The 23,362-nt window shown below is 25.6% G+C and overlaps 1 protein-coding gene across 1 annotated transcript in view; it reads right to left on the minus strand.

Moving 5' to 3' along the window:
- LOC122501065 (nucleolysin TIAR-like) overlaps positions 1–22,388 on the minus strand; it is a 503,799-nt gene extending 481,411 nt beyond the window's left edge. The window contains exon 1 of the mRNA XM_043610312.1: positions 22,053–22,388. Within this exon, the coding sequence (XP_043466247.1) occupies positions 22,053–22,209 (157 nt within the window). The 5' untranslated portion in view covers positions 22,210–22,388. The remainder of the gene's footprint in view (positions 1–22,052) is intronic.
- Positions 22,389–23,362: the final 974 nt, after the last annotated feature.

Below are 23,362 nucleotides of genomic sequence, written 5' to 3' on the forward strand. Positions count from 1 at the left end.
CCCCTCTCCTCTCTAAACCCCCCCTTTCGACGTTTGCTTATTTAAGTTGATTGAACTAACTTATTGACTTTGTTGGAAGCTTTCGTTTGTAGCTGCAGTTTGTCTTGTTTCGTAAAATAGAAAAAAAGAAAAAGGAGAAGAAAAGAAAAAGAAGGAAAAAAAATTCAAATTGACTAATTTATAGAAAATAATTGTAAATAATGGTTTCGTGGGGGAAAAAAATTTTTGTATTAGAAAAAAAAATCGTCGTGGTGGAAATGTTTTTTTTCTATTGTGGGTAAAAAAGAATTTTGGAATATTGGAAAGTAATAAACTTAATTTAAAAATTTTAACATTAATTAAAAAATTTTTATCGTTAATTTTGACCTAGTTAGTAATTTACGATCAAAATATGTATTCGCTTGGATGAAAGTTGTGTATTGAGGGAAAAAATTTACACTGTAGAGCAAAAAAAAAAAAAAAACCATTCATGAAAAATTTATTCCTCTTTTAATTAGATTATAAATTCCATTGTAAATTTAATTTTCAATAAACTAAAAGTTCTTTTTAAAAATCAAATTTTTTTTTTTACGTTTTTTTAACAAACTGAATTTTTAATCTACTTTTACTTTTCGATTTTCTGTAATTAAAAATCAAGCATTTCCAAGTAGAGAAATATTTTAATAATAATTTTTCACTGTACAATTATTGAAAATTTATTTATTATAATTTTTTGTTAATAAATTTTGAGTCAAAATAAAAGGAAACCCCTGTTGAAAATTTATAAGTTATAATTTATAATTTGTATCGCAACAAAGAAAATCAATAAAAAAGGAAATGCATATTGATTAATTTATACCTGGAATAATTGTAAATTACGGTTATGTAAAAATTTCTTTTTAGTTTCTCCTAAAAAGAAAAAGAAAGATTCTGAATAGAAACGATACTTTTCATATAGGATATACTATTTAATCAACCAATAATAATTAGTTTATTGTTAATTTTTACCCAGTAATTCACAAACGAAAAAATATATTCGAATGGAGAAAAGTTGTATATTGAGAAAATATACCTGAAAGAGAAAAAAAAATATGAAAAAAAATATTTCTCTTTCAATTAGATTATAAATTCCATTATGTGAATTTAATTTCCAGTAAACTGGATTTTTTTTAATAAACTTAACTAGTAAATTTCGTTTCACTTTTCAATTGTTGATAATTAAAAATCAAATGAGCAAAATTCATTCATTTCTGTTTCAACTTCTATTATTTTATTACAATTGTTTACTATTTTATTAAAAATAAATTGCGCATTTTGCAAAAAAATTGCAACAAAGCTTATTATTAGATTCTATAATCATAATACAAATGTTAAATTAATATCATAAGAAATAAGAATAAAAAAATTAAAGAATTTTCTTGACTTTTCCCTATTTCCGGACAAAATTTTGAATTTTTCCCTGACCCTAAAGAATATTCTGATTCACTCTAAAATTCAATTATTTTCATAAATAAAAATATTCTTTACATGATTTCAATTATTATTAAAACAATACAATGAAAATTCGTTCAAGAGTTGTAATAAAAATTCAATTATTTTTAACAATTGTAATAAAATACTGCGAAACAATTAAATTATTTTTAAAAAATGTAATAAAATTCGTTGCAAGGATTCAATTATTTTCCTAAATAATAAAATTCTTCACAGGATTTCAATTATTTTTAATACAATTTTAAGTAAATTCTTCGAAAAATGTAATTAGTTTCAAAAATATTCAACATTCAATTATTTTTGAAAATTCATGCTATAATGCTTTTAATATTCAATTATTATGTAAAATTTTAACTGAAATTTATTTTTAAATCAATTTTTATTAGAAAATTCTACGAGAATTTAATTATTTAAATACAAAAATAAATAATTTATTGAATAAATAAATGTTTTTCAAAATTGAATCCTTATAAAGAATTTAATCAACCAATTTTTAAATAATTCAATTTTTTCGACGAATTTTAATAAAATTTTCAAGAATAATTACATTTTCGAGGAATTCGATTAAAATTGTATTAAAAATAATTGAAATTGAAAATTCTATGATGAGTTGTATTATTCATGAAAATAATTGAATCTCGGTAAACAATTTTATTTTTGAAAATAATGTACCTAATGTTTGCTTTTAATTTTATCAACACTTTTTTTAAATAATTGAAATCTTTTGAAAAATTTTATTATATAATAGTAGATATTGATATTTTTTGAAAATAATTGAAATTTTGCCAAGAGTTTTATTAAAATTTTTGAAAATAATTGAATTTTGGAGAAGAATTTTATTATTTTTAAAGATAAATAATAATTTAAATTTTGACGTGGCATTTTTAAAAAATTTATGAACATAATAGAATTTCTGCGAAGAATTTTATTAGCTTTTTGAAAATAATTGAATTTCTGCAATCATTTGTAACTTCTTATAAATTCAATTTTTTTCAGTACTTTAATATAAATCCCTGACTTTTCCCTGATTTTCCTGACCTATGACAATCCTGGAAATGTTAAAATATTTTTAAAATAAAAATCTTGCAGAATTTCCATGGAAACTCCACGGAAATTCCATGGAATTTCCAGGGGGTACTTCTATGGAATTTTTCAACGTGGGTTTATACATTTATTTATACATTTCACAAGTTTTGCAATATAATTGCATTACCAAGAATATTTTTCCTTTCTACAAATTTACAATAACGAAAGGATCGATATTAAAAAAAAAGAGGGAAAAAATAAAAGAATTTTACACTGCTCTCTGACGGGATAAGTCAACGGTTTCACCTGGGCAAAGCGGGTAAGTGAACAAACGTCCAAAAAAGAATTCTTAGGGAAAAGGTTCTCTCGTAAAGTATATATATATACATATATATATATACAGGAGGCGAATCGATGACGTCGAGCAAGCGAGCAAATAAAAAAGGAAGACTAAGGGAAGAAAAAGAAATCGAAGAAAAACAGAGGACGTGCCATTTTGCCTCGCTCGAGGGCGTCCGGCGATCGAATTTACTGCCTGGCTGCCCAATGGGCACCCGTTGGCTCGGACAAAACTTGTTCCACCCTCAGTACCATAGCCGTCCTAGTCGTCTCCAACCGTTCTATATACCCTCCGAAACTTATCTATATATACATATATATATATATCTGTCCAGCTATATATATATATACCGACTTATCTCGACCACCTTACTTCGCGAAAAAGCATTGTACGAGGCTTTATTCCAATAACATTTCGGTACACTTCCCATAACTCGGCCACTCCAGCAGCATCCTCGAGACTAGAATCGACCCTCCAAGTCCTTCTATTCGCTCCATTATACGAAAGAATAAGGTTCCTTTTTTCCGCGTACACAACAACTATTCTTCTACCTCCCAATCAAACTTGTACCAGTTCATTCACATATTTATTAATTTGAAAAAAGTCAATTTTTCCTAATGGTATAAAAATTGCTGGCAAATCAAGTGATGTGCTTTAAAGAAGTTTTTGACACCTAAAGCAGCAATAATTTACTGCAAAAAGAAACATCTTAAAATACATACAAAACGTTGCTTTGCAACATTTCACTCCTTTTTTTTGTCTCAATTTAATATCCTTAAAAAAAACTTTGAGATAGAGAGCGGAAAAGAGAAAATATGCGAAATAATAAAGAAGGAAAAATTATTGAAACAATGAAGAAAAAATCAAGAGAGCGAGAGAGAGAGAATATGGGGAATAAAAAAGAAAGAAAAATTAACGAAACAATAAGGAAAAAAAATCAGAGAGTGAAAGAGAGAGAAGAGAAAGAGAATACGCGAAACAATAAGTAATAAAGAAAAGAAGAAATGATGAAGGTTAATGTAATTCATTGTTGTGCTGAGGGAACGCAGAGGAAATAAACAGGAGGCTATTTAGTAGAAAGATAGGCGCCCGTCAAAGGAACTATTGGAGCAAAGTTTTTTTTTTCTTTTTGTTGATGATGATGATGATGAAGATAATGATGATGATGATGATAATTCAATGTGATGAACCGTTTAATATTACATAGTGACCTATTACAGGTCATTACTCTTTCTTTCTCTTTCTCTCTCTCTCTTTTTTCTCCCTTTTTCTCATCATCTGCTTTTTTTCTCAAGGGAATTTACAAGAAAAAAATAGCATAGAAAAATGTGTGCATAAAAAATAGACGACGCTTCATTTAAATCTTGTTCGAGTGAAAGGAAGTTTGCAACGCGTTTGTTCGGTAAAAATTATAAAATAACGATTTTTAATTATTTTCAAAATAGGTGGAAAAAGAAGTGAGGAAGTACAACGTTTTCTTCTTGGAAAAAATTAAATTTTAGTTATAGGGAAAAATAGAAAATTGAGGCTATTGAACTTTTTAATGATCGAAATTTTCTTTTAATATTGTTTTTTTTTTTTTTCTTAATGAATAAAATTGTGGCAGGAAAAATTTGCAGTTTAATTTTTCTAATAAATTAACTTCAGCTGCTAGGAAAAAAAAATGTTTTAATTTAGTGAAGAAAATAATTTTTTCAAGTACTGTAAAAATATAATTTTTTTAGTTACTAAATTAAAATATTTTTTAATTTTTATGACTGAAATAATGGAATTTTATGACTGAAAAGTAAATAAAAAATAAATACTTAAAAAATGTTTTCATCTCCTCAAAGAAAAATACATATTTTAAGTAGAAAAATCAGTGTTTCGTCAGACACAAATGTTCTTCGGTAATAAAGTTTAACTAACAAAGAAATAATCTTTTTTTGAAGTAAAAAACGTACTATTTTTTCACTATACACATTTTTTGGTTGGCAAATAAAATTATCTTGTCAAAAAAATGCACTATTTAAGTAGTAAAAATACTGTTGCGTAGGACAAAAAACTTTTCTTTAGTACTTTTAGTTCAATTCGTCTTTTTAATTCTTCAAAACTTTATTTTTTTATTTTTTTAGAATTCTTTTATGAAAAAAAAAATTTTTAATCAAAAATAGAAAATAATTTCTTAAAAATAGAAATAGTAGTGCGAGACAAAAAGAAATTTTTTTCTATGTCAATAAGAACACCTTATAGAATTTTCAAGTAGAAACTATATTCTACGGTCAGACACCTGGTGAGGACTAGAAGAATCAATTTCCGTGACGCTAGAGCTCGTGCAACTTACAGCCATAAAAAATAAATACAATCAACTTTCTAGAAATTCTTTTTAATTTAACTTCAACCACAAAAATTCGAAGCTTTGGAAAAAAAATTAAAATAAAAAACTCCATGAATTACTTTTCCTTCTCTCTAACAAAATTTCTCCATTCTATTTCCAAAGTAAAAAAAACTTCTACACCGAAAAAAATTTTCAACATAAAATTATAGTAATTTTTTTGTAAAAATTTTATTAATTTCAAGAAAATTTTTTCCAATTTTTAAAAATTAAAAATTTGACTTCAAAATAATTAAATCTTTCTGCAAAAAAAGTTTGGATAATATAAATAAATTTTTTTTGCAAAAAAAACTGTTTAAAATTGAATTATGTTAATGTAAAAAAAAAAAATTCTCATATGTGTTTACTTATGATTGGGCCACGTTGTTGAACGTGTTTAAAAGTTTCGATTATAAGTTGGCTATCTCACTTGTCAAGTTACCTTCGTGCCTTCTAAACCCCTCCCACTTAGTGGTAAAAGGGGTGCGTGCCGATAGTGTGTCGCTTGAAACGCTCTATACAACAGATCGATATTCCAATTAGAATGACGCTTGCTGGGCTTCGTTGACTCAACTGGAATGGCCCAGAATTAAGGAAACCATGAAAAAAAAGAGGAAAACAGAAAATATAGCGGAAAATAACTCACAACCTTGAAATTACCGTTTAGAATCTATAGACAAGGGAAAAATAAATACAGCTACTAATCCACTATATTGCTGGAAACGTTTAACGAACAAAGAAAGGGAGAAAAAAATTATTTTTCCTCGAGACAAGGAGACTTGAAATGCTTGAGGGTTTTTAATTAGCCCTCAAATTAACCCTCGACTTTTAATTAATCATCACTTAAGAACTTGATCGATCCTTTTTTAAAACAAGTATATATAGTGCACTCAGTAAAAAATTGGTTCGAATCAACCAGATTTTAGTTGAATCAACTAAATAAATGCAAACATTTCTTTGGATCAACTAAAAATTTTCTTCAGATGACAAAATTATTCATTTCCATGCAAATAATATTAAATTATATTATTTTCAAAAGTAATAAAATTCCTCACAGAAATTCAATTATGTTAAAAAATTCTCGTCAAAATTTCAATTATCTTTATAAATAATAAAATTCTTATCCAAAAGTCAGTCATTTTCAAAAATTATAATAAAATTCTTGGTAAAATTTTAATTACTTTCAAAAAAATTTTTGTTTTCAATTGTTTTTAATATCTACTATATTAATAAAATTTTCTAAAAGAATTCAATTGTTTAAAAAAATTTTAATATAATACGCAAACATTTAATTATTTTTATAAAATAATAAGAATTTCACAGAAATTCAATTGTTTACAAATTTTCAATAAATTTCTTCACAATATAATTCAATTATTTTTAAAAATAATAAAATTTTTACAGAGATTCAATTATTTTTCTAAATAATGAAATTCTTTTAAGTAATTAAATTACTTTCATAAATAGTAAAAATCGCAGAATTTATCGCAGAATTTCAATTATTTTAAATAAAATTTTAATCAAATTCATCGATAAATGTAATTATTATTAAAAATTTTATTAAAATTTATATAAAGAATTCAATTATTTAAAAATTTATTGACAAAATTCTTTATGAAAATTCAATTTTAAGAAACATTTAAATATTAAATAAATTATTTGTTGTATTTAAATATTTGAATTCTAGTGGAATTTTTTAATAAAAATTGATTTAAAAATGATTTTTAGTTAAAAACAAATGAATATGAAAATTCTCAAAATTTTTTTTTAAAAATTATTAAAAATAATGGATTTATAGATTAATTTTAATTAACACTAAAAAAATTTAATTTTGAAGAAGTTACAAATTATTGCAAAAATTCAATTGTTTTCAAGTGTAATAAAATCCATCGCAATTATGTTAATAAATAATAAAATTCTTCTTAGAAATTTAATTATTTTCATAAATAATATAACTTAATGCATAATTTTAATTATTTTTAATATAATTTTAATCGAATTTCTTAGAAAATGTAATTATTCTCAAAACCGTTATTAGAAATCGTCGAAAGAATTCAATTATTCAAAAATATATTGATAAAATTCTTTATGAGAATTGAATTTTAAGAAACATTCAATTGTTCAATTCAATACATTATTTATTTTTTAATTTAAATTATTGAATTCTAGTAGAAATTTCTAATAAAAATTTATTTAAAAATGAATTTCAGTTAAAATTTTAGATAATAATAGAATTTTAAAAACAATATAGCGTGATTTTTTAGAAATAATTGAATTTTGAAATTAAGTTTTTTGAAAAAGTGTAATTGAATTTTTTTAATATTATTTGAAGTTTTTATTTTCTAATATATATTTGATTGAAGAATTTACGAATAATTGAAATTTGTAAATAAATAAATTTATTGTAAATAAATGAATATTGAAAATTGTTATAGAACTTTTTCGAAAATTAATTGATTTAAAGAAAAGTTTTAGTAAAAAATTCTTAAAATTAATAATTGAATTAAAATGATGGAAATAATTTTAAAGTACAATATTCTTATAATATAAAATAATTATTTTATCAATTTGTCACCTTTAATTAATATAAAACATGAAGATATCGATCACTCGGAGTGATCGAATTCTTCAGGTTTTATAGTTATGAAAAAATTTAATTTATACTTTTAAGTAAAATGTTTTCTAATTTAACTCGAACTGGTTATATTTTTGTCAGTAATTGACCTTTAAATTATAGTAAATTTGACTAAAAATAGTAATTTCTACTAATTTATTAGTTTACTTTACTAATTCAAAAGCAAAAAATCAGTTACTGATTCAAATTAGTAAACATTTTTCCTAATTCAAATTTAGAGAGTCCAATAAAATAGACAAAAACAAAAAAGTTGTTTCAAACATAATTTTGTGAAATTAAACGAACAGGAAATATTCTCACCGTATTTATTACTTATTTGTATTTCCCATCCTCTTCCAATTTAATATCTCCGGTATCGTAATTGAGAAATTTGATTATTGAATCTTTATAGTATACTACCATACAACTGTAATATCTTGTACGTTCTCTCTCACTCCCCCCTCCCCCATCTCCTCCCGTTCCCCTGCCTCGGGAAAATATATGGATTAATTAATATTAGCTGGAAATTATTCAATTTCAATTAATATATTTGAATGTTGGCGAGAATATTACATAATTACGGTTATTAAATTTTTCAAATGCACTTTATTGGTTTCAGTGAAACTCGATCGTAAATTAATAATAATTTATCTATATATCACTTTATTAACTGTTAATAGTAAATTTATATGTTTAATGCGATATACTACTTTAAATAATATTTTTACGATCATTTATATCAATTTTCCCTTGTGTTTATTAGTTACAATAATGTTGAATTTAATATATATTTATTATATACTGTAAAGAGAGAGAGAGAGAGAGAGAGAGATTAAATTAATATCTATAAACTGCAAATAATGAAATATTTTGTATTTTAAAAATAATATCAATTTATTAATATATTATAATATAATGTTAATAAAATAAAACAAAATGTAATGAAAAATAAATAATTTAAAAGAACTATTATTATTATAAAATTTAATATAATAATAGTATTTATCAGTATAATGATATTTTATTGTAATTTTTCTCCACCGTAGAAAAACAGGAAGAAAGTTAAAAAAAATAATAATAACCAGTTAGTTTTAGTTTTGTAAAAGGAGAAACAATTTTTTATCTCCAAGTAGGACAATAGAGTAGTGAAGATCTCGTTAGAAGTACATTCGTTAGCAGGAAACTCTTGTAGTGGCGCTTTAGGCGCGCACAGCAAGGAATCAAGGATCTAAAGAAGCTTCCAATCAGTTGGCTGTGCCAGGAGTGTCGAAAATAGAAGAGAGAAAGTTATGGGGCCCTCGAATAAGTGGCCTTTCGGAGGAAAAATGTGAGTGTGTGTGTGTGTGTGGGGCGAAAAAAAGTCGAAATCTACTATAACAGTTTAGGAGTGAAAAGGAAATAAAAACGAAAGAGAAAAGCGGAAGTTGAAAGGGAAAGAAGGAGAGGGATTCTCATTCTGTCTCAAACTCTCTCTCTCTCTCTCTCTCTCTCTCTCTCTCTCTCTCTCTCTCTCTCTCTCTCTCTCTCTCTCTCTCTCTCTCTCTCTCTTTTTTTTTTTTTTCTTTATTTCTTCGTCTTTCTCTCTCTTTCTTTCTTTCTTTTTGAGAAAAAAAGAGAAAAATAAGAAGTGGAAGAAATAGAATAAGAGAAAGAAGAAAAAAAAGAGAAAAATAAAGAAAGAGAGAAAAAGAAAGAAAGAGAGGAAAAGAAAAAAAAGAGAAAAAAAAAGAAAGAGAGAAAAAGAAAGAAAGAGAGGAAAAGAAAGAAAAAGAGAAAAAAAAAGAAAGAGAGAAAAAGAAAGAAAGAGAGGAAAAGAAAGAAAAAGAGAAAAGGAAAGAAAGAGAGAAAAAGAAAGAAAGAGAGGAAAAGAAAGAAAGAGAAAGAGAGACAGGAAAGAAGAGAGGAGAGGGAGGAAAAGAAAGTAGACAGCCGTTCATGAAGGTAACGTACGTGGCGTTGAGTGGCGCGAGTGACTAGCAGTGGCGCGGGTTGGCGCACCAACTAAAATTGAATCTGTGGACCAAACTTCGGTAACCTCGTCAGGAATTCGAAGCCAAAGCCATCCATCTTCTCACGCTCATCCTATCCATCGACCTTTCACCCTCTCGCTTTCATTCTAGACATTCGTATATATATACACACACCCATTCGACAACCACTATCTACATTAACTTCCAATGTACCCATCTTCCCCCACTCCTCTAACATACGTTTAAAAAAAAATTTTTACCCTTTTTCAAAAGAAAAATTCCATTCGGATTACTTGAATTGATATTTCTTTCAGGAATAACGATACTTTCACTTTATCAGCTCGATTCTCGTTTTTCAAAATAAGATAAGACGTCTCTCTGCTTCGTCAACAAAGCTTTAAAGGAACAGAGAAAGAGAGAGAGAGTGAGAGAGAGAGTTACATGAAAAAAAAAGTTTGAGTAGAATAACCCACTACGACTGGGAGGTAAACTTCTTATGTCAACTTTGACCAAATTCAACATTCTCGTCCTTTTCGGAAATTCACAAATGTTTCTTTGTATTTCCAACCCGCTTTCACAGTGTACATATATATATATGTGTGTGTGTTAAAAGTCTTTCAAGATTCGTTGGATAAAAGTAAAAAAAAAGGAAAAAAGAAATTGTAGGATTCAAATATTATTTTGTTATTTAAATTTGATTTATTTGTACTGGATAATAGTGGCGAAAAGAATGTAAATGTTAATTTTGGAAAATATGTAAATTCATAGAAAAATATCTACAATTACCTTACGGAATTTTGTAAGTAAGAAATTTTTAAATTTTATAAATAATAATGTAAACAAGTCTGTAAAAAGTGTAACATTGTAAGTAATTCTGTAAGTAGTATTGTCAGAAAAATTGTATTATACACTATTACATTACTTCATATTGTAAGAAATATTTCTAGTTGCTTCGTCAAAAATAATTTGAGAAATGTTTAAGTAATTCTTTAAAAAAAACTGTTAGTAATTCAGTAAGCAGTATTGTAAGTAATTCTCTAACAAATATTGTAAGTAATTCTGTAAGCAGTATTATAAATAATATAGTAAGTAGCTTCGTTAGAAATATTGGTAAGCAATTGAATAATTATATGAAAAATATTGTAAGTAATTCTATAAAAAATACTGTAAGTAATTCTGTAAGAAATACTGTAAGTTTATAAAAAAAATACTGTAAGTAATTCTGTAAGAAATACTGTAAGTTTATAAAAAAATACTGTAAGTAATTCTGTAAGAAATACTGTAAGTTTATAAAAAATACTGTAATTCCTTTAATTACTGTAAATTTTAAGTAATTCTGTAAGCAATACTGTAAATTTAATGTATTTAATGTATTTTTGTAAGAAGTATTATGAATTAAATTGTAAGTAATTTTTCTCGCAATGTTTCACCTAATACTGTAAATATTATTTTAAGTAATAACAAAAGTAATTATATAAGAAATATTGTAAATATTATAGTAAAATAATGTAAGTAATTCTGTAAGTAGTATTGTAAGAAATTGTAAATAGCAAATGTTTTACCTAATACTGTAAATAATACTGTAAGTAATAATGGAAGTAATTATATAAGAAATATTGTAAATATTACAGTAAAAGAATGTAAGTAATTCTGTAAGTAGTATTATAAAAAATTAAAGTAATTCTGTAAGTAGTAATGTGAAAAAATTGTCAGTAGCTTTGTCAGATACATTGTATGAAGTATTGTAATTCTAAAAGAAATTGTAAGTAATTCTGTAAAATATATTGAAAAAAATATCGTAAGTAATTGTGTAAGCAACATTGTAAGAAGTATTGTAAGTAATTCTGTAATCAATATTGTAAGAAATATTGTAAGAAACCTTGTCAGAAATATTTTAGGAAATATTTAAGGAATTCTTTTATGAATATTTGTAAGTAATTCTGTAAGCAGTATTGAAAGAAATATTGTAAGTAATTCAAAAAAAAAATATTGTAAGTTACTTTATCTGATATATTGTAGAAAGACTTTAATAAATTATGTAAGCAATAATGTAAATAAAACTAACAGTATTTTTGTAAGTAACTTCATCAAAAAAATTGTAAATAAACTTGTAAATAATTCTGTAAAAATATTGTAAGTAATATTACAAAGTAAATTCGTTAAAAAGTAACTAAATTATTATTATTAAAAAGTATTTTAATGAAAAAATTTATTTCAAAAAATAATGAAAGTAAAATTGCATCTTGTACAAAATAATCTAAGTGTTAACTTCTAAGTAATTCTGTGGTCAATATTGTAAGTAATATTTCAAGTAACTGTATAAGAAATATTGTAAACATTATTACAAAAGAAATGTAAGTAATTTTAAAAAGAAGAAGTTGTAAGTAATTTTGTAGGAAAAATTGTGAGTAATTGTATATGGAATATTGAAAATAATTCTTCAAAAATACTGTAAGTAATTCTGTAATCATTATTTTATATAATATTGCAACTAAAATTGTAAGTAATTTTAGTATCATTTAGATAATATTGTAAATAATCAATAACCAAAAAATCGACGAATCATAAAACAAAGAGGCTTATAAAGGAAAAATTAAGTAAATAGAAAGCTTAGCTTTAAACTAATTCATCAATGAAAACAATTACTATCGCCTTTCTTCTTGAACGTCGGTGAAGGCAAAAGCAACAGCGGCAGCAGCCGCTTGTTAACAATCTGTCAAAACTAGAGTAACCCAATTTTCTTGTCAACGCAAACACACCGAACTAGTACAATTTATCATATACACAATCATGCTTCCTGAGGGTATAGAAACTAATCTGGTTGATAGAGTGATTGACAAACGTCTCAGACTTTCCATTTATAAATTTATAATAAACCCCGATCGATATTAACGTAATGCATGGGCAATTCACTTCACAAAGGAAAACGAAACTTCCATTTTGCAAATAAAATATTCATCACCCTGTTTAAACACGCATCATCTCAATTATACTCAATTAATTATTAACCTATCATTTTTTTCCTTTTTATGGTAGAAACAAAAAATAATCTCTCTATACCTATAATCAACCACACGTTGACTGAAAGCTGAGAGAAATATTTGTTTTTATTTTATTATTTATCTAATTTTTATTTTCTATTACAATTTATCAATTCTGTATTTATTTATTTACTTTTTTTATTTATTTCCTACAATTTATCCATTCATTATTTATTATTTATCTATCTTTACTTATTTCTTTATTCTTTATCAATTTTGCATTTATTTTTTCATTCTTTATCTATTTATTTCTTTGTTACTTAACTATTTTCCATTTCATTTTTATTGTTTAACAATTTTCTGTTTCTTTCTTCATTATTTATCTATTTTCTATTTATTTTTTTATTATTTATTTATTTTTTTTTTATTATTTATTTATTTTTCAATTATTCTGTCACTTTTTACTTATTTATTTGTATATAATTTAAAAAAATGTAAGTAAACAAAAAAAATATATAAAAAGAGAACTATAAAACGATAAAAAAAAATTTCAAAATACTAGTGGAATAAAAATTAAAAAAACTATCAAAAAGAGAAAAAAAATATAAAAACAAAATCATCAAATGTATAAGTATAAACAAAAGTACATAAAACATAGATGAATATAAAAACATAAAAAAATCAAATATATAAACAAAAAACGTAAAAAAAATGAAATGTAAATATAAATAACTAAAAAGCTAAAAAGTGTATAAACACAAAAAATCCAAACGAAAAAATAAATAAACATAAAAACAAAATGAAAAACATATAAATACTTCAAAGGTAAATAAAAAAGAAAAAAAAGGAATTACTAAACAGTAACATTTTCAAACATTGAAAACAAAAAGGTATAAAAAAGTTTCTAATTTATTTAAAAATTCTAATAATAATAAAAAAAAAATCGAAACGCAAAACTAATATGAAAAAAAGTGTCTCTTTTACCACCCATCTATATAATTACATTTGTTCCCTCTGTGATAAAAATTGTGTTGGATCGATTTCTATCAGAAAAGTTTTGCGACATACAGTATGACAAGTCTTTTATTTGTTGAAGAACAGGAAGTTAAAACGATCAATCAATTTTTGTGTTTCAAGGAAAAATTCCCCCCCACCCCAACCTATCTCCTCTCATTTCTCTCCCAAAGGATACCGGGTGGGGGGGGGGCGGAGGGAAGAGAAAGAGAGCTTGCCTTTTCGTTGTCACCTTCCTCAAGATGTCACGTTATTTTTCCCAAAGCCCTCCCCGGATCAGCGTCACACGCCCGAATGAACTTGAGCATGATGAGGATCTTCAGATCTATCTAACCAACTTGAGATAAACGGTTTCCCCTTCCTCCCTCTTTCTCTCTCCTTTTCCCCTTACACCCCGTTTTTTTCTTTTTCCTCTTTTTTTTGCACTGTACCTAGGGTAGTGAGTTATTTCTGACGTCAGGGTCATAGGAAAAACATAGGTTTCCACAAATTCTATATAATAATTTATTTGCCAAGTTTCTAGTTATGATTTATTGATTTATCTTCTCATATATTTTATATGCATTTTAGTATTCATATATAATATAAAAAGACAACTTTATAAAATCCCTTCGTCGTAAAATTAGAATTTTTTTTATCAGTGAAGTTACAACTTTTCTGCATATATATTATTGTTTCTTAACTTTAAATAAACTAAAAAGAGAAAATTCGCATTTTAAATTTAAATTAGTTATTTTTTTTACTACTAATTAGTTTCTACTAATAATTAGTAATTTTTTGGTAATTAGTAAAGTCGATTTATATTTCAATTGCATCATTTTTCTTAATTTTTAAAAAAATTTTGATTCTTTTGTTCCATAAAAACAAAATGTGTATTTTCGTTGGTTTTTGAGAAATAATGCACGTCTGACTTCAACTGACCTATACTAGTTGATTTTTTAAAACAATCAGATGGATTTTTTTAAAAATGAATTACCTTTTTCTTGTCTGACATACACCGACCTGTACCACTTAATTTTATTCCAATTCGATTTTACAGTGTAATTTCATGTTATTTTCTTAATTCTTTATAAATATTTGAGGACATTTTCTTCTTAATATAGCAAAATGAGCATTTTTATCAATTCCTAAAAATCTGTTTGTCTGATCTATACTGACATGTACTACTTATTTTTACACAAATTCTTTTCAATTATGTAATTGAGTTTCTTTACCAGTAATTTGTCTAATTATTTTTATTCCACCACGTAATGGAAAGAAATTATTTTTATTCATTGCTGAAAACCCTTAGGTCTGACATATACTGACCTGTACTACTTAATTATATGCAAATTTAATTTGACCCTGCAATTGAAATACTTTATAAAAGTATTTATAATAACCTACTATTTGTTCTTTTACACAATTCAGTGGAGATGTCTGAAAAAAAAGTTTCTTTATTTCTTGTCTGACGTGCAGAGACCTGTACTACTTAATGTTTAATTGTTTACTAAAGAATAATTAATTTTAGAATTGAAACATATTTTTAAATTTTTGTTGTGGTGTGTTTTTTTCTTTAAAAATAAATCAGAAGAAAAAATAGTTTTTGTTCTATTTAAATTATTGTGTCTGACGCTTACTGACTTACACTACTTGGTTTTAAACTATTTAAGGACTACTGTTATCCTAGAGATCGGAACCTGACCTGCACTACTGCTTTTTAACTTTTTAAGAACTATACTGATAATTTTGTCTAAAAGTCCTTACGTCCGAAAAATATTGACTTGAACTACTGATTTTAAAATTTTTTAAGAAATACAGATACTGTATTTTACTAATCATGTCTGAATTATATTGACTTGTACTACTGACTTTAAAATTTTTTATAACTAATGTCATTGTATTTTTAAAATTCTTACGCCTGACGTACACTGACCTCTACTACTTGTTTTTAAACCACTTTAGGTTTTATTGTCATTTTTTCTAAAAATTGTCAAGTATAAATAATTCTGACTTGCACTACTTGTTTCTATACTACTTAAGAACTATTGTCACTATTTTTATACTTGACATTTTTTTATATATGACTGAAAAATATTGACTTGTACTACTGATTTTTAAACTATTTAAGAACCAATGTTACTATTTTCCAAAAATCCTTATGTCTGACGCATATTGACTTGTACTACTAATTTTCAAACTAATTATGGTTTTATTCTTACTGTTTTACTAAAATTCTCAAGTTCAAAAAATATTGACTTGTACTACTTATTTGTTAAACTACTCAAGTTAATATTTTACTAATTGTTGGAGCAAATTGTCAGTATTTTACTAACAATCAGTTATTTCTAATAAAGTTAGATTTAGAGAGTGAATTTTTCTTTCTGAATTAAAATTAATTTTATGTAATCACTTAATAACTTTAAGACCAACTAAATACGATCGAAAATTAAAATTGTATTCTAAATGAAAATTGTTACAGTACAAATAGTGATATTTTTATATACAATAAAAGTAATAATAATATTAACAATAATATAATAATAATATAATAACAATAATAATAAAATATAAGAAACGATAATAAAATATTATGATTTAAATGTATTTTAATTTTTCTTTTTAAATTTTTATTGTTATTATTAAAAAAATGTTTCTTCCAGTTAAAAGTATAGAAAATAAAAAAAATTATTTGTAATCTATTCTGATGAGGGATATTAAAAATTTATCTATGGAAAATATATTCCGTGACCTAGAAAATTTATTCCAACACACACACACACACACACACACACAAAAGAGGAAGAAGAAAAAAAAAGAGAAGGAATCTTATCCGAGAGAAACGAAATACAGTAAAATGAAAACTGTGGGATAAAAAAGTCGACTGTAAAAATAATGAAGGACGTTCCTGGATGAAACCAATTACATTTTTTTATACTTTATAGTTTATGTCTAAGATTGAGTGATAGACGAATCTGTGGTGGACGTTTTATGTTACATTTCGTTTCTTTTTTTCTGCCACCACCTCTACCCTTCCCTTACTCCCAGTTGCTATTTTTACGATTTAAGTTTCATATCATTTTTTTCTTATCATTTCGCAAAATAAAAGTGTCATGTCAATTTTTCCTGAAAAAAGATTTTCCATTCTAGATTTTTTTTTTTTTCATATTGTCCAGAAATAGCTATTTTTTAAAACAAAAACATATCCCTGTGCTTTGATAAATAAATAAATAAATAATAAAATAATAAATTTTTTATGATTTTTTATTAATTATTAATTTTCACTAATTTAAAGAAAAAAAAAAAAATGTTCACCAGGAAAATAATTATTTTCTCTTACAATGAGAGTGAGAGAGATTAAAGAGTAAGAAAGGAAGACGAGAAATAATACAAAAATGTTTCGAGTCTAAAAATACAAATGTGGGGGGGGGAAGAAAAAGAAAAGGGATTTCGTTAATGAGGTGTTTGCATATACTCCTGAATGTCTATCGTCAAGGTTCCATTCTCGGTGTGGGAAAACAAGCTCGCGTGCAAATGGGAACGGATTTCAACGCTTAACCGGCATTTTTATCCGATGCAATTAGTCTGATTGATCCTCACTAGTGATCGGGCTGGCATAGTGGCGAATACCGTGCTGCCCTGGTCTTCGATAAATTCCATACATCCATTTCCTCCTCCCCCCTATTTCCACCACCTCCTCCTCCTCCTCATCCTACTCTTTCTCCCTTAGGTATATAGATTAAACGTACCATGTATATATGCATAGACCAATGTCTATAGTTGTGTGTATAGTATTTACTGCTATACATATACTATTTTATACATGTATACACTATTTTCTCTCCCCCCCTCTTTCTCTCTCTATATATATGTATATATACTATTTTATATGTATATATGCTTATATATATATATATATATATATATATATATATATATATATATGTATAGAGAAGTGTATATATACATATACAAATTTCGGGTAAAGGAACATATACATGGCAAAGTGGCACGGTGCCTGGACTTGCGCCTTTGTTACGGTCTCACAAATAGGCATATATACTGTATATAGAGCACCTTTTGTAGGAAAGAACATCTATAGTTAGCCAAGTGCTGACTGCCAAGTGTCTTAGGACTAACCCTATTGCCAGTTGTACACATTCGGAAATGGAAATGGATCAATCAACGTCTGTTGGGCTTCTTCAATTTACACTTTGCTCATTTATAACTTGTGAGCAGAATTTCACTGTTTCTTCGATAATAATTAGTGTGTGGATTAGAAAATGTTTGGAAATTTTTAAAAAATTATTTAAATACAGTGGGTTATATAAAGAATTCATATAAATTAAAGAAAATAATATCAAACTTTTATATATTATTTTATTTTTTAAAAAAGTTTTTAATTTCTATTACTGTACTTTTCTTTATTTGTATCAAATACCTTGACTCAGTTTTTTTTATTCATATTATTAATATTGTGTGTATAGCTTTAAATTTCTTTAAATTACTTCTGTTTGTATAATTAAAACATAGAGACTAGAGAGAGTTATGTGGGAAAATTTATTTCTTGTTTAATTACTTTTGTATTAAAACTTGGCACTGTATTTTTGCTACTTTTAGAATTTTTTATTGTTTGGTTTTTTTTTTTAATTTTGTTTATACTATTTTTGCTTTGTTTATGCTTTTTTTTGTTTTGTTTACGCTTTTTTGGTTTTTTGATTCTGTTTTGATTATGTTTGCTTTTTTTAAAAAGTGTTAACTGGAAGACAATTTTTTTCAAAGGAAAAAAAATTAGATTTGCATAAATAATAGAGGAGAAGATGAATGATATAGAAGAGGGAAAAATAATTATTTAGTTTGATAAGAAAAAAAGAAAACTAAAGCAGGAAATATTCTGAAAGTGGATAGTTTAAAAATGCCATTTGAAAATTTTATAACACAGAGAATAAGAAACGATGCTAGACTGTGTGACAAATTTCGAGTACTTAATTCATTTCTTTCATTTTTATTTCCTTTTTTCAATTTTTTTTTTAATTATTTATTTTCTCTATTTTTTAAAATTCTAAATATTATGTTTTTTATTCGCTATTCAATGATTCTTTTTGTATCTGTTAATTTTTAAATAATTTTTTATTTTTTCCATTTATCTCTTATTCATTTATCATTTTTTCTAATTTCTATTTTTATTTATATTTATTTATATGAAATATATATAGAATAAATAATATAAATAAATTGCATAAAATATTTCATTTATTTTATTTACTATAACAACATAATAAATTTCTTAAAACAAAAACACTTATCAATTTATTAATTTGCCTATTTAGTCTTTGCACGAACGTACATATAATTTTGTTGGAAGAAAGAAAAGAAGTGGATTTTTCTATGAGTGGCAATAATATAATAGTTGGAGAAAGTAATTTTATATTATGAGGTTAGAGTGTCATACTTAAAGTGTTAATCATTTGTCTGACACACGTTAAACTATACTACTTGACTCTTTTTTAGACTAAAGGCGTAATGATCTACTTCCTGATAAGTTTTCCAGATAAATTTGCAGCGCACATTAACTTTTACGCCTATTTGACAGTTATGAAATTATCTTCGACTGAAATCAGTTGCTTTCGAAAAACATATTTATTTTGCGAATTTTATTTTTTACATTATTTTTAGAGAGAAAAAATATATTTTTTAATTTATTGCTCATCATAAATAAAAAAATACTATTCTTGATTTTGAAATTTATAACAACGAAACTGACGAACGAAATCTTGGGGAAAAAAAGGAATTTTAATTTTTAACTATTTAACTAATTAAATATTTTTAAAGTCCTAATAAATAATTAAAAGAATTACGCACCATAAAAATGCAAATGTTTCCTGAAAATCCATACGTCTGATATATCCTGACCTATACTACTTAATTTTATGCAAATATGATTCAATCCTGAAATTCAATTTCATTAAATTATTGTTTAAACGTTTGATTATTTTTTTTTATTATAATAAAAAGAAGTTTTTTAAAAATCTTGTAAATATTTTCCAGTCTGACATGTAAATGACCTCTATTACTTGAGCATACAAATTTTAATTTCATTTTAGCATAAAATCGATTATTAAATTATTATCGCTATTCTATTGATTTCAGTTTAATATAAACGAGAAAATTATTATCAAACTTTTTATTTTACTAAAATAATAGTTTCAAATTTTCTAAAAGAGACTGTCTTAATTTCTTGCCTGACATATATCGACTAGTACTACTTATTTACTTAGATTTCTATTTATATAATATTTTTATACAAATATTTACAAATATTTACAAATATTTGAGTACATTTTTTTCTTAATATAACAAAATGAGTATTTTTATCCCTTCCTAAAAATCCATTTGCCTGACTCACACACTGACCTGTACTACATAATTTTACACACGTTTTTTTAATTCTGTAATTGATTTTCTTTTCTAGTAATTCGCCTAATTATTTTTTTTTCTCCATGTAATTGAAAGAAATTATTTTTATTTTTTGCTAAAAACCCTTAGGACCGACATAGACTGACCTGTACTACTTAATTATATGCAAATTTGAATCGACCCTACAATTGAATTATTTTATCAAAGAATTAATAATAACCTATTATTTGTTCTTCCTAACAATTTGGTGGAGAATTCTAAAAAAAAGTTTCTAAATTTCTTGTCTGACCTGTACCACTTCACCAATCTCAATTTACTTCTATAATTAAAACATATTTTATCATTATTTTTCTCATTTGTTTCTTTTTTGTTTTTAAAAATAAGGGAAAACAATTTTCTTTTAATTTTTCATGTCTGACGTTAATTGACTTGCACTACTTGATTTTAAACTATTTAAGGACTATTCTCATTCTAAAGATTTTTGCGTCTGAAATATATGGACTTGAACAACTTATTTACAATATTTAAGAACTATTGTTATTTGTTTTTTTAAATACTTGCGTCTGAAAAATATTGACTTGTACTACTGACTGTAAATTTTTTTAAGAAATACTGTCACTTTATTTTAAGAATTCTTATGTTTGAAGTACATTGACCTATACTACTTGTTTTCAAACTACTTTAGGATTTTAATGTGACTTTTTCTAAAAATTCTTATGTCCGAAATATATTTATTTGTACTACTGATTTTTAAACTACTTGACAACTATTTTCACTGCTTTTAGTAAATCTTTGTCTGGCATACACTGACATATACTACTTGTTTTTAAACTAGCTGGAGATTATTTTCACTATATAACAATAAGTTCGTCTGACACATACGGACTTGCACTACTTTTTCTCAAAATACTTAAGATATTATTGTCACTTTTTTTCAAAATCTCTACACTGGGAAAGATTTATTTTGATTTAAATAACTGATTACTTTTCCATTATCAAATAAATATTTACTTAGATTGAGTAATTTTTATTTAATTCAAATAATTTTCTTTTCCAATGATTTCAGTATTTGCTTTTAAAATTTGTTTTTAAACTACCTACAAACTATTGTCATTAATTTATAAAAATTTCTATGCTTGAAAAATATTGACCTGTACTACTTGTTTTTAAACTGTTTCAAAACTAATGTCACTGTTTACTGAAAATTTTTACGCCTGACACATATAGACTTGTACTACTTGTTTGAAAACTATTTAGAAACAATTATCACTGTTTTAAAAAAAAAACTTTCTCCGTCTGACTCATACTGACTTGTACTACTTGCAGTCAAACTATTTCCACTGTTTATTCGAAAAATCCTTCTGTCTGACACATATTAACTTTTACTACTCGACTTTTATTTCTATCTACAAAATTTAAATTTTTTCTAAACATGATTATTAATTTTATTTCACATTTACTTTTAATTTCACTTTTCAATCTTACTTCTAGTTTCATTTTTCAATTTCATTTTTTAATTCTAGATTTTAGTTTTTCAATTTCAACATATCATGTAACATTTAACACTCTTTTACTTTCGGTCTAAAAAATCATTTTAAACAATACATTTTTCTTTCACATTTATCAAATAGGGCACAAATGACAATTTTTCCTAATCGAGTCACCAAAAAAAAAAAAATCCTCTCTCAGTGCATGCTTAAAATGACACAAATAAAAAAAAAAATAATCGAAGGTTAAAAGAAAGAGCGAGAGAGAATTTAGTGGACCAAAGAACGAAAAAAAAAATGTAAAAACATTGCTAGAGGATTCTCCACCTTCTATAGAATTTTGTATTTAAGGATAGCCGTGCAAAGCGATAAATCGTAGTTGAGCGTAAAAGGGGGCACACCTGATTTGTTGGCAGCCGTGGTTGTGTGTGTGATCGTTGCTGCCGTGGCCAATTTAGGTGGTTCTAACTTCTGCGGTACGGCGTGTGCCGGTATCGGTCCCGAATTGGTCATCGTCGTCATCGTCGTTGGCATCATTAAAGTTGACATCGTCAGCATTTTTTCACAATTTTAATTCGCCCCACTTGAGGGCGATAAACAAATGTTCACTTTATTTCTTTATATCACTCCAAAAAAATAAAACTGATCGTGAAAAACAGTCCAAACGTCACGTGTCTGTTTGTCTCAGGAACGTTATCGTTTTGGAAATAAATTAATTCACTCTTAATTTCTTTTTTCCTATTTTTCTCTTTCTCTATTTTTTTGTTTTTCTATTTTTCTCTCTCTCTTTTTCCTCTCTTTTCTATTTTTTCCTTTTCGATTTTTCAGTTTCTCTCTTTGTTTTTTTCTCTCTCTCTCTTACTCTCTGTTACTCCAAAAGCACAATTATACTGCACTCTCTTAATTCTTTTCCAGAATGTCAAGGTTGTCGGAGACTTCACTTGTTATCGAAAAACTTTTTTCACTATTTTCTCCTCTTTTTTTCCTTTTTTTTAACAAAACGGGATTTTTTTTCCTCTGGATTTTATTATTTCCTATTCACTTTTATTTCTTTTATTCCTTCTATTCTTTCACTTTTATTTCTCCTATTCACTATTTTACCAATTTTTTCTATTTCTTCTACTTTTTCCAATTTTTCGTCTTCCTTTTTATTTTTTATCTTCTCTTATTTTCGTCGTTTTATCCTTTCTTTTTATTTTCTATTCTTTCCTCTTATTTTTATCCTTTATTATCTATCCTCTCTTCTTGTTATTCACTTTTATTCCTTCTCTCTCTCTCTTCTTCTAAATCACCAAAAAAAATTTCCTCTATTATCTTTACGATATTTTTCGTTTTTTTTCTCACGAAACTTCTTCTTTCCCCCATATATTTCCTATTTTCCAGTTCGTTTATCTTCACCAATATTTCCTCTTCTATTAACTTTCCTATTTGAACTTTGGCGGATCCTTTCTCGCAATTCAATCACAAAAAAAGAGCAGAGAAAGGAAAAAGAAAAAAATTTTCGCTGAGAAACTGATTTCCTTTTTGCGGGAATGTCACTACGAGATCAATTTTCTTTTTTTTTTTTTTTAAGAAGAAGAAAAATAGAGTGGGAAAAATTGGGGTAGGGGTTTTTAAAGGGGGGAAATAATTAGTTGAATTTAAGAGTAGGCATATTTTTTGTCAAATACTGATTTTTCGTGGGATACACAATTTTTTTCCGCGGGGGAAA

This window comes from Leptopilina heterotoma, unplaced genomic scaffold (genome assembly GCF_015476425.1).
Source record: "Leptopilina heterotoma isolate Lh14 unplaced genomic scaffold, ASM1547642v1 Lhet_199, whole genome shotgun sequence".
Classification (NCBI taxonomy): Eukaryota; Metazoa; Arthropoda; class Insecta; order Hymenoptera; family Figitidae; genus Leptopilina; species Leptopilina heterotoma.